This window comes from Condylura cristata, unplaced genomic scaffold (genome assembly GCF_000260355.1).
Source record: "Condylura cristata isolate star-nosed mole 26May11 unplaced genomic scaffold, ConCri1.0 scaffold00001, whole genome shotgun sequence".
NCBI classification, from domain to species: Eukaryota; Metazoa; Chordata; class Mammalia; order Eulipotyphla; family Talpidae; genus Condylura; species Condylura cristata.
Genome location: NW_004567102.1, coordinates 25526671 through 25547783, shown reverse-complemented (window position 1 = coordinate 25547783; position 21113 = coordinate 25526671). Strand labels below are relative to the sequence as shown.

Below are 21113 nucleotides of genomic sequence, written 5' to 3'. Positions count from 1 at the left end.
CAGATCATTGGTTACCAAATATGGGGGTGGGGTGAGGGGCTGTAAACTGTAAAAACAAGTGAAATGAATTTTGCTATATAGAAATTAGACTTTGTTGGTATTCATGATGCAGTGCATACAGATATGAAATTATGATGCTATACATCTAAAACTTTATATAAAGTTATAAACTAATGTTACTTCAATTTTATTTTGTTTAAAAAAGAAGAGAAAGTGTTCTGTTCTGATGAAATAAGGTAATAACGCAAAGAGAGGTAACTTCAATTCAGTTATTTGAGATTAAAATTAGCCAGTGCCAGTCTTAGTCAAAATGTGATTACTGCTACGCCTGTCTCTAATAAATCAATTTGTAATGTAGGGAAATGGAAAGACAGTCTTTAAATGTTTTTATTTTCAACTACAAGGTAGGCAAATAAATTACAGATGATTGACAAGACTGCTTAGCAGTGCTGAAGAAGTCACAAACAAAATTTATGCAATTAAAAGAAAACATTTTTTGAAAGCAAATATGATCCTTCAGAGACCTGACTGCTTTATCAATAACTAAAATAATAACTTGCAAGTTACATTAAAATAAAATACCTAAAAGAAATACTTCTCCCAACTAAAATCAGTCTAGTTTTTGAAATGCTCAAAATTCTTTCAGTTTATTTCATAGGGCATTTGTGATGAAGCATTATCATATCCTGCTAGGACATGATATGGACAAACTATGTTTTAAAATAGCCCAAGACAGTGTGTCTAATCAGTATAAAGTAAAATGCTTTTGCTTGATTGGTAGATTACCATTAGAAAAAAAAAATGCTGTTTATAATGGATCTTACCACTGTAATAATCTGAAACAAATTCCCTAAACTTTCCCATGTTAGGTGTAGTAATTGCCAGATATATGTCATTAATAAAGTGAAACATGAGTGGAAATAACTCCTTAATAGTAAAGTTGCTGAGAACATTGCTGTACAACACTAATAAGCATTTGTTGAATGTATACGATTTTCAGGAGCAGTAAGTATAAAAGTGCAGTGAAGCCTATGAAAGATAGTTTACTGGTGGCGCAAAGGGTTAAAGCACACACAACAAAGCTAGTTACAGCTGCTTCAGCGCAAGCAAGATACCCAGCAAGGTAGCTGACCCACATGGCTGCAGACCTCTCATGTCTCAATGGCTGCTCCCGTCAGCAGTGTACTTTGTCAATCTGTTTGTTCTGCTCCCCATACTGCCTCTTGTAGCCTCTCACTGCCCCTGCACCTCTGACCTTTACCCCAGCTCTGTATGCATAAAAAAAAACCTTAAAAATATTAAAAAAAAAAGAAAGATGAAGTATCTTATGGATAGAAGCAAAAATAAACCTGTCTTCTGTGAAGAATACAAAGTAGGGTGATATAAAGAGAACAAGAGGATAACACTTTGGACTGGATGATCAGAAACAGTCCATGGACTCGTACACAGAGATACATAGAACAATTGATAGAATAAAATAAATAAATAACCATCTCAATGGCCATCGGTATTGGGAATAGTAGATCAACTAATGATATATCCATATAACCTGTGAGGTCCAAGAAATAAAACATATGTAGCAGTAGCAAAATTTCTGACATATTATTGGATTAAAAAATGAAGATGGGGCCCTCCCTGGTGGCACAACAGGTTAAAGCACAGCATTATGAAGGGGCCACAGCCACTTCAGAATGAGTTCGATCCCCAGTCGAGGAGGTGACCCACATGGCACAGACCACACCTGTCTCGCCCACTGCTCACCTCAGCCTTGTACTTCATTAGTCTGCCTGTTCTGTTCCCCACTCTGTATCTGGTGAATCCTCTCACCACCCTCTGGCCTATACCCCAGTTCTGTATGCATAAATAAATATTTAAAAAAAAAATGAAGATGACATGTATTGCATAAAATACAATAATATTTATATAAAAATAGTGTCAATTTCATTGGCTATATACATATGCCAATGCGTAAATGGATGTGTGAAATTATACATAACAAATACAAGTGAGCTTGGGGAGACGGGAGGATCTGGATCTATGGCAGTTATGCCCAAGGGGCTCTACTGCTTCAGTTTTCAGTTTTACAAGTAAAATATACTTATGCATTACCCTTATAATTAACAATTTGACTTAATTTGATAAGTCAAACTGAAAATAAATCAACTTCTAATTTCTATTTTATTGCTGCAATCTTGAAAAGACCATTTAAATCAGTCCTCATCTGTATAAAAAGAAATAGTCATTCGACAACTCAATATTTGGACAATAAATACTCAAAGGTAAGATTATTCACTCAAAAAAGAAAAAAAAAACGGTACATAAGAGCATGATGAAAACATGTAGAAGAACAGATGTGAAGAAAAGAAATAAAGTCTTAACCTTCATTGTTTAAACTCATCCAAGAAACCAATTAAATGATGAAACAGTCTGGGGAAAGTTTGATGGGACAGAAGTTCTATCACAGTGAAAATCTTTTTGATCACTTTCAGATACATCAAGGCAACATAAACTACACTGATCTCTTGAGGTAATCTGTTTTGAAAGGCAGCTAAACACACTTCCTTTCACTGAATAGTTTTCTTCAAGGACAACTTAAAAGCTGAATTTTGTAAAGCTAAGACAAGTTCTTTGTGATAGATAAGAGTCATGTTATCAGCAAATGTTACAGAAAGTAGAGTGTGACTGATTCCTAAGTTTTATAAATTAAACTTAACTGACCTCAAGTTTTATAAATTAAACTTAACACCTAAATCTATCTATGAAAGGAAGCCAATGGAGGCACAAAATAGGGAAATGTTGCTTTTACGTCTAATATCCTTCTAGTAGTCCTAAGATTAACTTAACACATTCCCCTATTTGGGTCAGCATAAAGTTCATTCAAGCAATTATAGTTAAATCAGAGTTGGCTGTTATTCATGGAGACATGCAAGCAGTTTTAATCGGTTTAAGATGATATTTTTCTTGAGTGGAAAATATTCAATTAGATTATCACAGCTTTTTATTGTCTTGGCTATAAATACATAAAGAATTGCCTTAGAATATACTACCAAATTACAGGGCTTTAGAGCACACAATGAAAGTCTTTTCTAGATATTGTAGAAAGGAAAGCTTTTAATATTTTACTACCATGGATTTCAAAAATAAAAAAAAAAATCAATGAAGACGCTCATATTATCACCAGGGAAATTTGGTATCCTTCTGGCACTAAGTTCCTAAAAGATGAGGATCTCTAAATATAAAAGCAGACAAAAAAAAGTCCATAGCACCAATTTCTCATTCACGATAATGTCATATGATTCTGTACCAGTGCCCCAGCAGTGACCACATTGCCACAGGTTTATTCTTTATCTGAAAATTCTATGGATTTTCCTCCTCTAGAATTTTGATTACTGTTGTTATACATATACCATCCTAAAAGCAAATATAGATTATATAATGGGTGAAGAACACCCGCTATAGAATATGTTATCCTACATCTTAATACACATGGAGGTATTAGTTTTGGGGATTCATTGATATTTATCTCACCTCCATGTAAAACAAACAAAAAACCCAGAAAGACATTGTATAATTTAACTACCACACTACAATAAAGCTACTTAAGGTATAGGAATCAATTTAAAACTTAACCATGGATTTTTCTGCTGTTTGAGACACTGAAGTCTTATAAAAATTACCAATGAGATAAGATAATTTGAACAGATATTTTACAATTACTTGAACAAACAAAGGGATCCATGGAAGTGTTATTCATCCTTATTTATTGCAATTATTTTCTGTTGTCTTCATGAATTTATACAATATATGAAAGAGAAAATTAAGTGTCATTCAACCTTTTTGTAACAAAACAAATTTGGAAAGGCCATATAAATATTTCATTACTCTGATAATAGATTCAAGGTCATGCAAGTAATATATTGGCTAAATTACTGCAGAAATTGCTATTTTATTCTGCGTGCTAAACTGAATTACTAGAGAAAGATGTTGAAATAGCATTTAAGAATCTTCAGTTTTTAAAATATTAGACCTTTGAAAAATACTCAAGGAATTCACCTTGTAAAATGTGCCTTACACATTATATTACACAGATATAACCTGATGTACCATCACACACAAACACATTCACTGCACTGCCCTAAAGATTAGAAAGAGGAAAATGTTTTCTCTTTGAGTACAACTCAAATTCCACTAACTTCTCATATTTCTATTGACTAGTGGGTAGCTGAAGTAAGTTAAGTGCTTTGGATATTTATTCCAAAGTAATGTAAGAAAACATCTGTCACTTACGTTTTTGAATCATCCCATAACACACAATAAGGATTCAGAGTACCCTAAAAATAAACAGAAAAAGAACAAATGTATCTTGAGTACATACATAAAAAATCGAAGTATTCTGTGAAATGCAAATATAATGATTGATCCCTTATCTTGCAGTAAGATACTTTAAAGATTCTACTTAACCCCCCCCCTTTTTTTTAATAAGAAATCTTCAGGTCCATTCGCATAGATTTGGCGGCCTACTTTATAAAAGTCTTTTAGGGCTGTTATATGTATATGTATATTTCAAAATAATCTCTAGCTATTTTTTGAAATATGCACCTCACAACGTCCATATTTTGATGATTTCTATTTTAAAATTTCCCTCTAGAATATTAATAGCTAGATTACTTCCCATATGATTACCAAAACATTCACAATATTGCAGTCATAACGAACCATCCTAGAATATGAACATGTACAAACACAATCACCATTTTCTCTTCAACCTCCACTTATTTACCTGCCATGGCCAGAGACAGCTGAATTAATTGTCATTTTTCCCAGAGACTGTTGATTTGGAAAATATTTTAAACAGCTAATATTTGTTTTGTTTTGTTTTTGTTTTTGAACTTAGAATTGTTTCCCTTCTTAATTTCTAATTGAGTTTCCTTTAAAAATTGATTATTCAAGAGGATGGGTCAGAAGCTTCCTCCTCTGCATTTTTGAAAGACATTGTTTGTTTCTAGTCTTTAGAGATGATAAAGCTGCATAAACAAACAAACAAAAATAAATAAAAACCAAAAAAAAAAAAGCTAAAAACACTTTTGTTCATTTAATATTGACCGTAACTGCTTTGCAAAGTTACATTCATTTTGGAGTCTAGTTTTTTTTTTTTTTTTTCTCCTGCAAAAAGTAGTGGCACTGTCTCAAGGCTTCCAGACACCTATCTCTTTCCTGCCACCATTGGATCCTGTAGCAATATCTCTCATTTCTTGGTTCACCCTTTAGCTGTTCTTGGGCTTTATGTAGGAGTCTGAGAATGCCAACACCTGCTATAGATTAACAATATCACCGAGCTACATGTGTGTCTATGAGAGGGAGTACTCTATTTGTTAAATAAGCTCCTATTGGATAAATACTAGAAAGAAGCAATTATTTAGAAAAAAATAATAATGAGTCAACCAAGAGCTCTGATATGTCCCTGAATGAGGAGACACTTATATGAGATAAACCAATGCTGCATTGGTGAGAGACTGAGAGATCCTGCTTCAGATATCTCTCTTCAGATAGATTAAGTTTCCTACTTCCAATGCTTATTTCAAATAAGCAGAAAAGAAAGAGTATGAGACAATGAAGAATTAATGGGTCTGCTAGGGTCTGCTGGGGTTGCTACCTAATAAGTCGGAAAAAAATAAGTTAGCAGTAACTAGAAACAAAACGAAGTCAAAGAGGACAAAGACTCAGGACCATAATCAGAAAAGCACTTGATTATTGTGATTAGACTATTAAGACAAGATTGACTTGTCTAATATTTGAATAGAATCATGTCTAATTAAAATGTAATTTAAAATGTTAGATCTTTACTCAGTTCAATACTTATCTATCAAGAAGTCATCATTAATAATTCTTACTTTATGCAATATGTTCAGATATTTACAGAACCTATCCTGTCCCTGAAGAGTCTTTTCTTCTCTGTCAAACATACTTTCCTGGTTTCAAGTTCTCTCGATTTCCATGTCATCCTGGAGCACTTCTGAAATGTGTTTCTACAAGTATCCTACGTGTGCTGGCAAAGCAGTAGTACTGCCTCTTCAACTTAGGTAACATATTACTAATAATGCAAGCGTAGACAGTACCAAATATTTTGGTAGTCTCTTCCTGAACTTGACAGTCTTACTCATACACTGAAGTCCCTTAGGAGCTTTCTAAATCCTCATTTTGGCCTCCCACACATTCTCTATTACTCAAGTTTTGCATCATACCAGAATTTAAAAACAAATACGGTATATATGTGCTCATTCAAAAAATATTTGATAAAATGATGAATATACCAATGCAGGGAAGAGTTACAGATTACTGATTCCTTCCCAGTTGGATATGCTGCCTCAATACTATCCGGCTATAAGCCACCCCTCATCTCTCAGTCTTATCAAAAAGCAAATAATCACTGAGGTGTATCTAGTAAGGCAGCATCTTTAAAAGTCAAGATAAGCTCTTCATGAAATTACACTAGAAATGTAAAATGATATCACTAAACTAAAATTTATTAAATCTACTACAATTTTATTTACTATCATTTTAATTGAGATATTTATCAAACTTCAGTATTCGGTATTTACAAACCATCACCATTCTCCAAAATCCCACAAAGGCTACCTACCCAAGGTATCCAACTGCTTACAAAATAAGTGCTTTATGTCTCTAAATCAGCTCTTAGAGCATAAAAATACCCACTTCCCTGGCAAGTTCAGGAGAAATACACATATTTTCATGTGCTTTAATAGAAGACACATGTTACTATGAATGTCACTAGTTACAATTTACAGTGTAAGGGACACAGCATCATGTCCTACCTGAATTACTAAGATTCAGAAAAGATGGGTCTTTTCTTGTCTAGAAGTCAGAGGTCTGACCATTCAAGGGACAAATAGGGGGATATTTCAAATTGATGTATTCCTATAATCAATGAGACCCTATCTGATTTACCTGCAAATTTCATACAATTTGTGATTTTATAGCTCAGTATCATTACAAGGTTGTTCACAAAATACATTAACTTTGTAAAAGGATTTGTTCATCAAAGTTCTGAGAACCTCAGACTAGGAAACTAAAAAAACAAGTGATGAATAAATTTTAAACAGCCCAAAAAGTAGCTTGTTATAATATTCTGCTGAGAAATCACTTGTAAAATATTTTTCATAATTTTCAGTACTATTCTCAAAGGGACTGTGCTGCAAGATTTGTTATTAGGAATTAAATGAAATTCAGTAACAAAATGGTAAACCCAACAGAGAATAGCAAAAAAATTTAATGACAGGAACAAGAGAAAAAGAGGAAAGCTGAGAACTAGCCTACAGAAATAAATTTTATAAAATGTATTAAACTAAGGAACCAAACATTTTTAGGTAAATGAGACAAATGTACTAACGAAGATAATTTTTTTAAATAGTCAATTTAGTTGACATTTAAAAAATAAAAACTACATGTATTTGAAAACCTTTGGAAAAGATATGGCAATCTCGAAAAACAATTTTGGCACAAAAACTGTCTTTTTTGACTCTACTCCAAATAACATAGTTGAACTGTATTAAATAGTTTTTCTCACTCCCTTTAAGTATTCCAAAAATGCACCATGACCCAAATTTGCTAATTACCAAAAGATTCTACATACCACTTTCAAGGGTGAAAAGTGTCTTCAGTTTTCTTTTAGTCCTCTGTTACAATAACAACCAAATCAAAATAGCTAAGAGTAGACTACATCACTCATATTGTCAATGTATATTTATGGTTGTTTCTTGCTTTCTCTTTGGTCTTAACCTTTCTGTTTTGTTATTTATAAAATAGAGTATTTGGCCATCTTTTCTATATCCACACTTAATAATGACTCTAGAATGACATTTATTATGTGAATTCCTTTTCTTCTTTCAAAACTATTTTCAAGTCTTTCATTTCCCCTTTTGGAGTATGTTACATATATCTCACAATGGGAATTTAATAATGCACAGAAGTCAGAAGAGAGAGCTACAAGATGATTAAAACAAGTCCATCCATTCATTTTTTATTAGTTCATGCAAAATCTTCTTATTAAATACCGGCCCTTGCTGGTGACACAGCAGTTTGGAGCGCTGCACTGCAAAGCCATGGCCGCTGCAGTGTGTGTTCCATCCCTGCTGTGGAGGTGACCCTCATGGTGCAGCAGATCTGTCCTGTCTCACACGTTGCTCCCCTCAGCAGTGTACTTTGAGATCTCCCTGTTCTACTCCCCACTCTGTCTCTGGTGAATCTTCTCGCCACCCCTGCACCTCTGGCCTTTACTCCCACTTCTGTATGTATAAATAAATAAAATCTTTTTAAAATTCTCTTATTAAATACCTACTATTACATTCCTTGTGGTGCTGGGGACACAGCAATGAAGAAAACAAAATCCCTGAGTCATAAACTTAACGGTAGTGAAGAGGTAAGGGAGAAAGAAAAAAAAATAAAAAAGAAATAGTTTTTTTTCTTTATGTTAGTTGGCAATATATATTATGATGAAATGTTAGTCACAATGAGCAGGAAGATTGGGAAGCATATGAACTGCAATTTTGTACACTGGTGGGACTTCATTAATAATGTGATTAAAGAACAGAGAGCTGAAGAACGTTGGTTAGAGAAAAGAATAAAGACAAGAAAATGATTGATGACCAAGTTTCTCTAATTTTTTTTTTTTGGTGTTTTAAAGTCCTAAATAAATCGAATCCATATGCTATTTTAATTAAACTCTTGTTATCTTAGTGTTTTCAAAGTTTTTCTACTGGACCTGTACTAGAATCAACTTGGAGTGCTTATTAAAAAGGTAGATTCACTTTGGTCGTGAGAGAGCTATGGTGACCACACTTGAGGGAGAAATCCTTTACTGTTAAAATATTAACAAGGTATTAGAAAATAGTACGTCATTAAAAATTAATAACCAAAAAATGTAGATCTTTTGGTTTCATACATTTTGAAACTGGGACTAAACCCAGATATAATCATTCTAATTATCTCTCTCTCCACTCACTCACCCCATAATTTTTGTTCATATCAAAGTCTGAGCAGCACTAGTCAAGGCACACACAACAAAAATGATTTGATTAATTTACATGTTTTCTTTAAATTTTCATCTGCTTTGTGTTCATATGGCACATTCTGGAAACCTCCTAACTTTCTTCTCCCTTTCATTCAACTTTTGAAATGGAAATAACCTTTTTTCTGTAGAGGCAAAACATTTAAGGACATAAGGAGCACAGTTACTTCATCAAAAGGATTTCAAATTTTCCAATAATCTGATTCAGATCTCCTAAGGTGTTTCTTTCTGTTGTATCTAGTAAATTGCAATTTGACTTTTTGAATGTGGATAAAGGAAAAACTGACACTTCACTTCCTTTCTTTAATTTTCTAAATTTCTAAGTTGCTACATTAAAAAATGACTTGGATTTTGTTTCATGTGGATTTATCCTTTTGTTTATCATTAAAATTTGATTGTAGTTTTTATATAACGGCACAAATGGATTTTCTGAATTCTTCGAGAACAATGCCAAACTGACTGACTTGACTGACAAAAGACTAACTTATACACTGCTTATAATTCTAATAATACTTGAAAAATACATTTTTAAAAATGCTAAGAGAGTAATATTTTAGTAGACATAAACATTTCCATGGTCTAATCTACGAGAGGGCACCAAAAGCTGATCACTGAGAGAAAACCGTTTCTATGTTATTTGTTATATCTCTTAACACACAAATAGTTTCATGGTTTCTGAAAGCATAATAGACCACCTAAGTGGAATATATCATTCAAAAGGATACAAAAACTCAAAACAGTAATTTGAATGTTTTCTAATAATTTTCTTAAATTATGGTTAAACACTGTTCCATACTTCAGTATTTTTTTAAAGACATATTTATTTATGCTTACAGAACTGGGGTACAGGCCAGAGATGCATGGGTGGTGAAAGGATTCCCCAGAGAAAGAGTGGGGAGCAGAACAGGCATACTGATAAAGTACACTGCTGAGGGGAGCAGTGGGCAGGTCAGGAGAGGTCTGCTGCTCCATGTGGGTCACCTCTGGGGCGGGAACAAACTCATGCTGAAGTGACTTTAGCTCCTTAGTGCTGTGCTTTTATAACTTTTTGTGCCACCAGGGAGAGCCCCATACTTCAGTATTTTTTTTTTTTTAATATTTGCTTTAGACTTATTATTATACTTTCAATTGCAGTGGTTTTATAAACTGGCCCCTTCTATAGGGAGTGTTCTTTTTTTTTATTTTAATTATTACAAAAGTTTATTTTTACATAATTTTGCACATTTCTTTTTTTCCATTTCGATTGTAGTCCCCTACTAAAGTATTTTTAAACGACACTTTAAAATACTCAAATCGTGGAGATAACTGACATAAACCTTAACTCTAAAGCCTCGTTGAAAATGCAACGCTATTTTCTTAATAGGCATATGAAGACTAGCAATTTTTTAATAAATTAGCAATGATTCTGTGGAATGCATAACACTGAGAATCTGTTAAATCAAGAGGGAAAAAGAGTTGGCTTTGGCTTAAAATTAATGATGCAAAGATCACTGACCTGTGAAATGTAGAAAATTGTCTTATCAGGGCAAGTCATGTCCATATTATATAGCTTTTCTCAAGGAGTTGGCAGCTCTTTAATTGGAGCACATAAGAGGGCATATATTTAACCCAGCTACTTCTATACAGCTTCTCCATAGCCTACATTAACACTATTTTTATGGATCTGATAACAGCTTGTTTTAATTTCTAAGATATTTCACTGACTTGAACGTACATTATTTCCCAATGAGTACTTTCTGGTTGGCATATGAGAAGCAGTAAAAAGTTGAAAACTATCAGGAATTACTTGTGTATCTTTCAAAGAAAATCATTGCCCCCATATATATGTCTTAGAGTTTCTTACCCATATATGATTCCCTTATTTCCAACAGCAACTGCCCAAGTGTCTAGGGCAGGTCTCAATAAACAGATGGGGTATCTAGAGGTAATGTCTCTCTAGCCATCTGAAATGGCAAACAACTTCAGTAAACCAATACTTAAATAGATTCCATATAGACATAGTGTACAGCTTAAGAATTTTTTTCTTTTACATTCAGGAGGGTATAATAATGCATCTTAATAAAACCTACCGGGGTTTGTAGTGGACACAGTGGCTGGCAGGGAATTTTTGCACTGCTCTATCATCTATTAGCTGCTAATGAAGAAGTTTTGCTAAATTGCTTGAAGAGCATGACATGTTAATACATGTCAGACATCCATCAGCTGGTTCTGAAAGCCCTTTCTATGACTGCTTATGTGGTGCTGTTTCATGGAGTTCCTTAATATTCCCTAATAGCCTATATCTTGATCTTTGCTCAAGAAATGCACAAGAGTAAAGTCAGAGTGTTGGCAGGACTGCACTACTTTCTGGAAGCTGTAGGGATGAATCCATGTCAAAATTCAGGTTTTAGCATAATTCACCTTCCTGCAGTTGTGAGACAGCAGTCTACTTTTCTTTCCTGGCAGCAAGGGATTGCATCTAGCTTTTGTAGGGTGCCCACATTGCTTGTTTTGGGATCCTCCTCTTTCATCTTCAAACCCAATAACAGCAGATTGAACCTAACCACAGCTGGCAAAGTTTACCTACTTGCAATGTCACCTGCGATTAAATTAGACCTTTCCAGATAATACAGGGTAATTTTCCCACCTCAGTGTTCTTAGACTTAATCATGTAGGCGAAGTTCCATTTAACACAATATGTTTACTGTTTCTGGGAATTAAGACGTGGACATTTTGTCAGAGTGAGATTGGGGGCATTGTTCTGTTTGCCACGACTAGTGAACAAACAAGCTCAGGAGCTGTATCTGGTCTGCTACATGTTTTTGTCAGTAAAGTGTTATTGGAATAGAGCCACACCCATTTGTTTATATAGAGTCTATGGCTCTGCTTTCTCACTGCAACAGCAACATCGAGTACCTGTGACAGCCCTGTAGGCTCCTATGCCTCAAATATTTACTGACTCAATTGAAAACGTCTGCTGACCTTACTCCAGCAATAGTATAATTATAATGCTCTACAGTGATTTTGAAGAATATCAATTATGTCTTATGAATAAAAGTAAGCTATTTTGAAATGTAAGTGGGAAGAATACTTATTCAAGTTGAGGAATTTAGGAAATAACCAGAAAAACTATAGCTAGAGAGCAATTTCCATCTTGATTTCAGTCATCAGCAGAGACATCAATCTACTTGTCCAGTTAGTATTTCCAGACTCTCACATATAATTACTAAGAGCTTTACACAGGCATACTATCAGAAATCTCTTCCAAATGGACAAAACTTGAGTAGGAAAGTAATTTAAAAGTGAAGGGATATAAATACTCCTTTTTGAAGTTACAGGTGTGTAAACTGGACTTCTTTTAAGCTTTGCCAAGTGATTTTTTTAATTCCTTGGGTTGATATCAGCTATTGATATTCAAGTAATGGCTTAACTATCAGTACTCACTGATGAATGGTGGAATTTCTTTTCCTTGCCTCTCATGCTTATTTAATGTTAACAAGTATATTTGTTACAGTCATTCATTGTGTTTTCACCATTATTTACAGTGACCACGGTTCATGATGAATCTGAGTCTCTACACATAAAAGAATCCACTTAATTTGTTAGCTCAGTCTTGTTAGTATGCAGTAAATACTGCCAAGAGAACAAAACCCACAAGGCTAAATCCCCATGAGATCTTTTGTGAGTATCTTTGTGACATCTTTTGTGAATATTATGTGAATACCAATTTGAGGACTACAAATTAACAGCATGGATTTTTCTCAGTCCTGAAATGACAAAATACTGAACTAAGATGAATACCTTAATCGTTCAAGAGTTATTAGTTGGTTAAAATTACAATTGGCTTTGCTAAATACAATTTGGAATTTCAAGATTTCTTATTCTATTATCTGTTCCTAACAGTCTCCAAGGGTCTTATTATATTTAACACGCTTAAATACTATTCGTTAAAATGCTTTTAAAAGTAACATATTTGGATTAGAAAATCCAAATCATTATAACTATTAATTTCCATTTTTCATTTTTTTCCAAATGGTATATAAAACCGATATAATTTGCAAGTCACCATACTTTTTTGAACTTGATAAAAGAAATAAGTGAAAGTAGTTAGACTTTGATATTTGAAATAGACCATATCAATTTTTAACTTATGACTTAATACACATATGTTTCTATATATGTATATAGTAGATTAATAAATGACAGGTAGGTTAAGTGTGTGGGTAGATAGGTTTGTAAACAGACATGTTTATAAAATGTAGTTTTAGCTTAGTCTAGTCAATTCAGTTTTCATGAACATTTAAAATATAACTTTTGTCACATTTTAGCTGTTAGATTTCATTATATTTCATCACATATATTTTGGTCATCCTATCAATGGAAATAAAATTAATATACAGAACACATCTTTATAATGCTACTAACAGATATGTAGATTCTCAATAAATTACTTCTCTTAGTAGATAAAGCATTTTACCAAAAAAAGAATTGATTGTAAGTATAAATAAAATAGGCATCAATTCAAAATAGTAAAACATGAAGACTATATTCATAGTACAGTGTACCACATGATAAGATTTTTTTTTAAAAAGGAAAAAAAGCAAGGGGTCAGGTGGTCCCAAGGAGCTGCACTGTGTGGTTGGTAAACTGGGATCTCTTTGCAGACAGGCCCCAGTGGGCAGTACAGTGAGGGGTGAGTCAAATGGCATTTTCTTTTCCATTGCATTATAAAACCTTGCTCTTCCTTTTCTTCTTCAATTCCTTCCCATTTTCTGTAACATATTTGCCTATTTTCTTTTAAATCTGAGTCATACATAATGGATATAGCATTCATTCTTTTGCATTCTCGCTACCTCACCCAAAGTATTGAAAGGCAGAGTTAATTCTAAGTGATGTGATAGTCATCTCAGTGTTCTTCTATGTTGCTACTCATTGCCATCCTAGTATCAAGTTAGTTCTTTTCATTTACTCTACATTCCAAATTCAATAAACAGAAAGAACTTTCTGTACATGATTTCTCTTTGTGAACTTGCTAAATAAATATGCCCTCAGAAAACAGCAGTTTGACTAAAAGGTTAAATTTGTTTATTTCAAAATAGCTTAACTGAATAAAATAGTGAGACTGCTTTATCAACACTATTTTGAGGTTACTCTTTATTCATACTATGAAAAATATCATTTCATTAACATGCTCTTCAAATTCTTAATAAATGATTTTATCTTTATTTAGGAATATTGCATTTAGGAAGTGTTTTCTTCATAAGAAATATGGCATACATTCTGATAACTGCCTTTCTAGTTATCTACTTGGGAAATTAATATCTATTATTCTTTTCTTCAACTTTTATAATTAGATACACATTACTATGGTAATCCTCAAGTAAACAAATGAGTAAATTTTGAACATACAAATAAATAAGTTGCTTATGCAAGTGGAATATTTAAAAAAATCTCCCAGTTCTGAGTGCAATTATAAACACAAATTCTGCTAATGTATGAGGAAGATGACACTGAAGAAATAAAATTTATTATCAAAGTTAGACAGAAACAATATTGTCACAAATTTGGCAAAGGTAAGAAATGACATAATAGGTTTAAGTATTAATTGCAATGCTTAAGAGTTATTGATGAAATTTAAGGTTTTCATTAACAATCTAGGAAGTCTAAGACACCTGGTAAAAGGTTGGTTTTAGGGAAGATAATTGTCATTTCTTATTAAAACATGGATGATTATTTTTTTAATTAGAAATCACAAAATAGCAGGAAATGCATAGGTTTTGTTGTTCAGTGGATGTGAATAACAATCCTATTAAGTCATCTATTAACTATATGAATTTAGGAAAATGACAAACATACCATGTGCTTCCAAACTTTGCACATAAAGGTCAATTGTATGGAAATTTTTCAAGTAATTAGAAAGTTTGCATGTCACATACAAAACTTTCACTTTAACAGGGAAAGCATAATTAAGAAAACCTTGATATGAATCAATTTCCTTACTTATACTTACCCATGATTTAAATATTTAAAGTGAATGTTAAATGATAAGTAGACATTTTAAAACAAAGACAAAAAAAAAAAAGCAAGACAAAAACAAATTCCACTGTTAGATGTGTGGACTTTAGGAAAGGTTCTTGCCAGGTGGAATGGGTGATTTGTATTTTAATCACTGTAACAACCGGGTAGTTGTAAGGAGCCTTCTTGATACTCAATTTTGCAACTTTTCATGCAGCATGACCCACTCTCCTATCTTGAGTTCACTATTTCCATTTTCTAAAGTTTATAACTTCTATTTCTGCATGCATCTTTATTCTATATATTTTCTTGAGAGGTCTTCCCCATCATGTCATAAGATAGGCACTTATTAATCTTGGCCTCCCTTACTACCTTAGAGTCCATTAACAATGTGTACACTGATAAACAATTAACTATGATTTTGGAAAAAGTAAAGAGAGTCTCTCAACAATAGTGGAGGATAATATGGTTTATTGTTTAATATAATATACATTAGCATAGTGAACTTATTTGCAAATCTGAAAATTCTAGAGAATGTCTTCTGGTCTTATTGATAAAAAAGAATAACTTCTAACCTCTTATAAAAGGTAAATTTTGTAAGTAACTTAATGCTAAAGATGGTACTTACATTGGCCAAGTGAGCTAGTTCTATCTCCAGGAATGAATCAGTTGTTTTAGGTTCAGGCCTTATTGTGACCACGATGATTTTTGAATTAATGACAGTATAATTTCTGAAACAGAATAAAGATTATTAAAAGAGGAAAAATTGATACAAATTATAAATTTCTACCGCTCAGTACACATCAAGATGACATGTTAAATAAAGGTCTCTTAAGGAAAAAGATTTAAAACATGCTACCAAGGTAGTAATCATGAAAAATCCATTTTTCCATTGTTATAAACAAACCCTAAGTTAACAAAGAAAATTTTGGGGGTGGGAGGCATTGCTGTATTCTACCAACTTAGGTGCTAGAAAAGACGATTAAACAAAAGTGCAAGCTTTTGATTATTTAAATCTAATTCACTTACTGTAGAGATGAAGTATGAATTCAAAGTTGTGTGTGATCTCAATATGAATATAATAAATTTGTTTCAAGATGGACCTAACTGTATTGTTTTCCAATAGAACAAATTCTTCTTGTAAGGTGATGTCTTGCAGTTTTTATAGTATCTCAAAATTCATTTAGACATTTAAATGTGGCATACATAAAATAAGAAAAGTCTAATATAAAGAATGCTAGTGCTAATTACTGGCTATCTTTATTTCCAGCAATGGATATTTTCAAGCCACGTCTATATTTCAATATGCTAAATATACGGTACACATTTGTCTTTTGAATTATCTTGCCAAGTACAGTTTGTTCAAAAATAGGTTTTAAGTATAATCATACTTACTAGTTACCAAAAATTGTCTATAAACATACACATATAAAATTGATCCATTATTTTCTTGCACATAGAAGTTATCATCCAAACTGTACAAAAGTCTATATATCACTTATTATTTAGAGAATAATGATACTGTTATATTTTCATTATTGATAGGAAATAAAGTATATAAGTAGAAAACAAGTTTTTATTTGAAATATATCATCTATACTTCCACAGAGCATGTCTCTTCTGTGGCACTAGTAAAATATTAAATGTATCTGTAAAAGGTATAACTATATTAGTAACAGGTATTACATGACAAAGTCACTTAACATCCTTTTTCCTATTTTGTTAATTTTAAGTTATAATTTACAGATAGTAAAATACAACAATTTTAAGTGTGCAATTTAATACTCTTGGTAACATTTTTAAGAATTTATTTATATTTTTAAGGATTTATTTACCCATACAGAACTGGGGTACAGGCCAGAGGTGCAGAGGCAGTGAGAGTTTTCACCAGACACAGAGTGGGAAGTAGAACAGGCTCACTGACAAAGTACACTGCTGAGGGGAGCAGCAGGAGTGTCAAGAGAGGTCTGCTGTGCCATGTGGGTCACCTCTAGGGTGGGGATCAAACTCATGATGAAGTGGCTTTGGCTTTTTAGTGTTGTGCTTTAACCTGCTTCACTACAAGGCAGGGCCCTTAAGAATTTAATTTTAATGAATGAAGGTCCTATTCGGGCACCCCATAAGGTATTACCACCATAGAGCACCCACCACAAACTCACCCATATTCCACCACTACAGACTTTTGTGCTCCTTTCTCTCTTTGTTCTTGCCTATCCTCCCTTTTCCCCACTTGGTGCTTCAGCTCTGTTGTCAGCTATCATGATTAGTTTCAGTTTGTCTGTATTTATTCATTTAGTGACTTTATATTCCACGTATTAGTGATACCATCTAGCTAGAGTTTATCATTTCCTTCTGACTTATTCACTTAGAGTTATCCTTTCATGCTCTATCCATGTTGATGAACCAATAATCAAACAAGATAAACTCATGCTCTTGGTAACTGGACACTATCATATAAGTGTCACCAATCAAGAGAGACAACTTATTACTCTCCCTTAACAGTTCCTCAAAGCCAATTTGCACACCCATGGACATTTTCTCACCATAATCATGCCTTCTTTAGGATTTTATTTTAATAGTGTGCAGTGCCTATATTTTGTGCTTTATTTAATTCATATAGTGTAATTGTTGAGACTCATCTTTTTTGTTCTCTTTATAGTTTATTAATATCCTACAATATGGATATACTACTACTTGGGGGTCTATTAATCAGTTAAGTATGCAATTCTTTGGTTGTTTCTGGCTCTTAGCTTTTATTAATATTCACTAGTCCTATTTATATCTTATATATAATTCACATACAGGACATATATATTCACATATTTTGGATAAATACAAAGAAGTGTTGGTTGGCCATGTGGTAAAAGCATGTTAAATTTTGTATTACAACCATACTGTTTCCTCAAATAGCTATACCATTAAGGTCACTGAATTATAATACTATAGAATAATGAAAAAACTTTAGAGTTTTATCATAATGTTTTCTCTAATGAGATGGTCTTTGCCAAAAGCTTCACCAGGAAATAACATTAAGCTATACTATAGTTGGAAAATTTATTATATTTATTAGCAGAGGTACTATAAACATATTTTGAATGTGATAACAATGTAACCCACCTTTCCTTTATTTAGTAATATCAAGTAAATTCTTAGACACTAAGGAATCTTTATGGTATCCAGCCTAATAGGGGGAGGGTAGCTGCAAACAGAGAGAGAAGGTTAAGTATCCCTTAATTCATTTAATGCTAAGTAAGTCAATTGAAAGTAAACTGCATTCAGTAGGATAAAAGTAACCTCTAAATTTGCAAGCCCTTTGCAAATTTATTCTTCACCTTTTGTAAGTGGACAAAAGTGCTTAGGGAGTCAAATAAGAACAGATAAAGAGTGGCAATACTGAGTGGCTAACTATATAGTGACTCGATTACCTATGTTAGCAGACATGACAGAATGACAAGGCACATAAGACTTATATGTGGGGAGATTTTCCTCTGTCAACACCAAAAAAAAAAAAAAAAAAAAAAAAATCTATGGAGGTTTCTCCCTAAGATCATTCCTGAGCACAAAGATACAAGTTCCTTTTTCAGATTATCCTTAATGTGTTTAAGTCTGGTTTGGTTGCTGGAAACAGAAATGTTTATACTTCATCCAAATTCAATCTGTCCCTTTATTCTAGTTCTTTTTATGATCCCATTTCTCTACTTTCAGTATTTTGATCATATACAAATATTTTATATTAAAGTTACACAGTAGGAATTTATAGGAAGTTACAGATGTGGGTGTTCCCAAGTAGGAATATGTAATTTTTTCAAGATGTTTATGAAGTTTCCGTTGAATGGTTGAGCATATGACTGGGATTTAGGCCCTGGGTGACCTGGCTATGGAAAGCAAAATAGGTGAGATATGTTAGTATCTTGGGAAATGTTAATCAGGCAATGCAGCTGTTCAGCTGGCTGGTGGAGAGGATTCTTAGATGATGGAGCCAGCTTCATCACTTTCGAAAAGTGTGTGTTTGTGTCATTTAAAACACAGCTGCAACGGGATATATTTTAATATATAGATGAATTTCCTTATCAAATGTATATAACTACCACCTCTGAACTGATGCTAACATGTACTTGTCTCTATAGAAGCATCAAGTAATTCTACATGTGTCTCTTCTACAAGATTGTAAGTTCAATGAAGCCAAGACCTGTGATCTAGCTCTATATCTTTTTATTTGTATTATGCTTAGAATGTTTTAGTTTTCAATGTCTTCTTAAAGTTTCAGTGTCTTCTTGAAGTTTTAATCTTATTAAAGACTAAACAAAAATAACAGAATTAACATACCAAAATGATTTAAAATGTAATGTCAATATCAAGGTATTAAATGCTAATGAAGGAAAAGTAAGCAAATTTGCTTTATGCAATGGGTCTCTTTTAAAAATTGTATAGTATACAAAATTATCTTTAATTTATTCTGTCAATTTACTCTTATTTGCATAAGTGAATAGCTGGCTCCTTATGTGCCATGTCAGGTTTTGTGATCTGTTAATACTTCCTGGCTGGGTACATATTTATATTCACTGCTTGGAAAGCAGATCTTACAGCTAAATGGATTTTATGACTAAAGCAATAAACTCCTTTCCTGTCTTCAAAATTTTTTGCTAGTATCTACAACATTTTAAAACACATAGTTATTTAGTCAAAGGAAAGCCAAATTATTCTTCACAAACTTGATAAATTCTTAAAGTGATTAGGGTACATGAACCACTTTTAAAGAGATTTAAAATGTGCTTATCAAATATGATGCATTTGCTGTGAGACTCACTTTAGGTACATACAAAGACATACATAGGCTGGATGTGAAAGGTGGGAAGAATAAATGGTAATCTAAGAGATCAGGGATGACTGTGCTTTATATCAGGCAATAGTTTTAGGTTAAAACTTACAAGAGATAATGAAAGACATTATACAATGATGAAGGGGGTCAAGATACCAGAAAGATATAATGATTAAGAACAGATAAATATCCCACTGCAGGGCATCCATATTTATGAATCAAACACTGACAATATTTTTGGGAATATAGCAGCAATAATTAAAGGAGGTTTTAGTACTTTAGCATCATCTCACATTAGTAGTGGGTAGATCTCCCAGACAGAAGATCAATAATGAAACATAAGAACTGAACAACAATTGGACAATACAAATATAGAAAATTCTATATTCGGCCCTCCCTGGTGGCACAGCGGGTTAAAGCACTGCACTGAGAAGCTAAAGTCACTTCCACATGAGTTTGATCCCCGCCTGCCCCAGAGGTGACCACATGGCGTGGCAGACCTCTCCTGACCTGCCTGCTGCTCCCCTCAGCAGTGTACTTCATCGATCTAACTGTTCTGCTCCCCACTCTGTCTCTGGTGAAGCCTCTCACTGCCCCTGAGCCTCTGGCCTGTACCCCAGTTCTGTATGTACAAATAAATAAATCTTTAAAAAAAAATTCTATATTCAACTCCAGCAGAATATACATTCTTCTCAGATATAGAAAGATCACTCTTGATGACAGGTCTCAGGTTAGGCCACAAAAGAGGTCTCAACAAATTTAAGATCAAAACATACCAAGTATCTTCTTTGAGCATAGCAAAATGAAATTAGAAATCAATAACAAAAGGAGACCTGGAAAATTTATAAGTATGTGGAAATTAAATAAAACATTATTGAATAATCAACTGGTCAAAGAATGGAAAATTAGTAAGTATCCTGACACAAATTAAGATGAAAATATAACATATAAAAACCTCAGGGATGCACCAAAAGCATCCCATCCTATGGCCTTAACACTTCTATTAAGACAGGAGTATAAAGGGGTAAATGCCTATATTTAAAACAAGTAACTATCTCAAATTAATACTAAGTTTATACCCCAGGGAATTAAAAAAAGAATAAATTAAACACCCATCTATCAGATGTAAGAGAAAAATATAGATTAAATCAAAACTAATAGAATAGGAAATCACAGAAAAAAATTTTAAAAAAGAATTATTTACTTGGGGGGGGG

At 33.1% G+C, this 21113-nt stretch overlaps 1 protein-coding gene across 3 annotated transcripts in view; it reads right to left on the bottom strand.

Moving 5' to 3' along the window:
- Window positions 1–21113, bottom strand: part of ADGRB3 (adhesion G protein-coupled receptor B3) — a 650534-nt gene that overhangs the window by 265470 nt on the left and 363951 nt on the right. For all 3 annotated transcript variants that reach the window (XM_004673604.2, XM_004673605.2, XM_012721768.1), the window contains 2 exons: window positions 15708–15810; window positions 4288–4331 (listed from right to left, as the gene is read on the bottom strand). In XM_004673604.2, the coding sequence (XP_004673661.1) occupies window positions 4288–4331; window positions 15708–15810 (147 nt within the window). The remainder of the gene's footprint in view (window positions 1–4287; window positions 4332–15707; window positions 15811–21113) is intronic.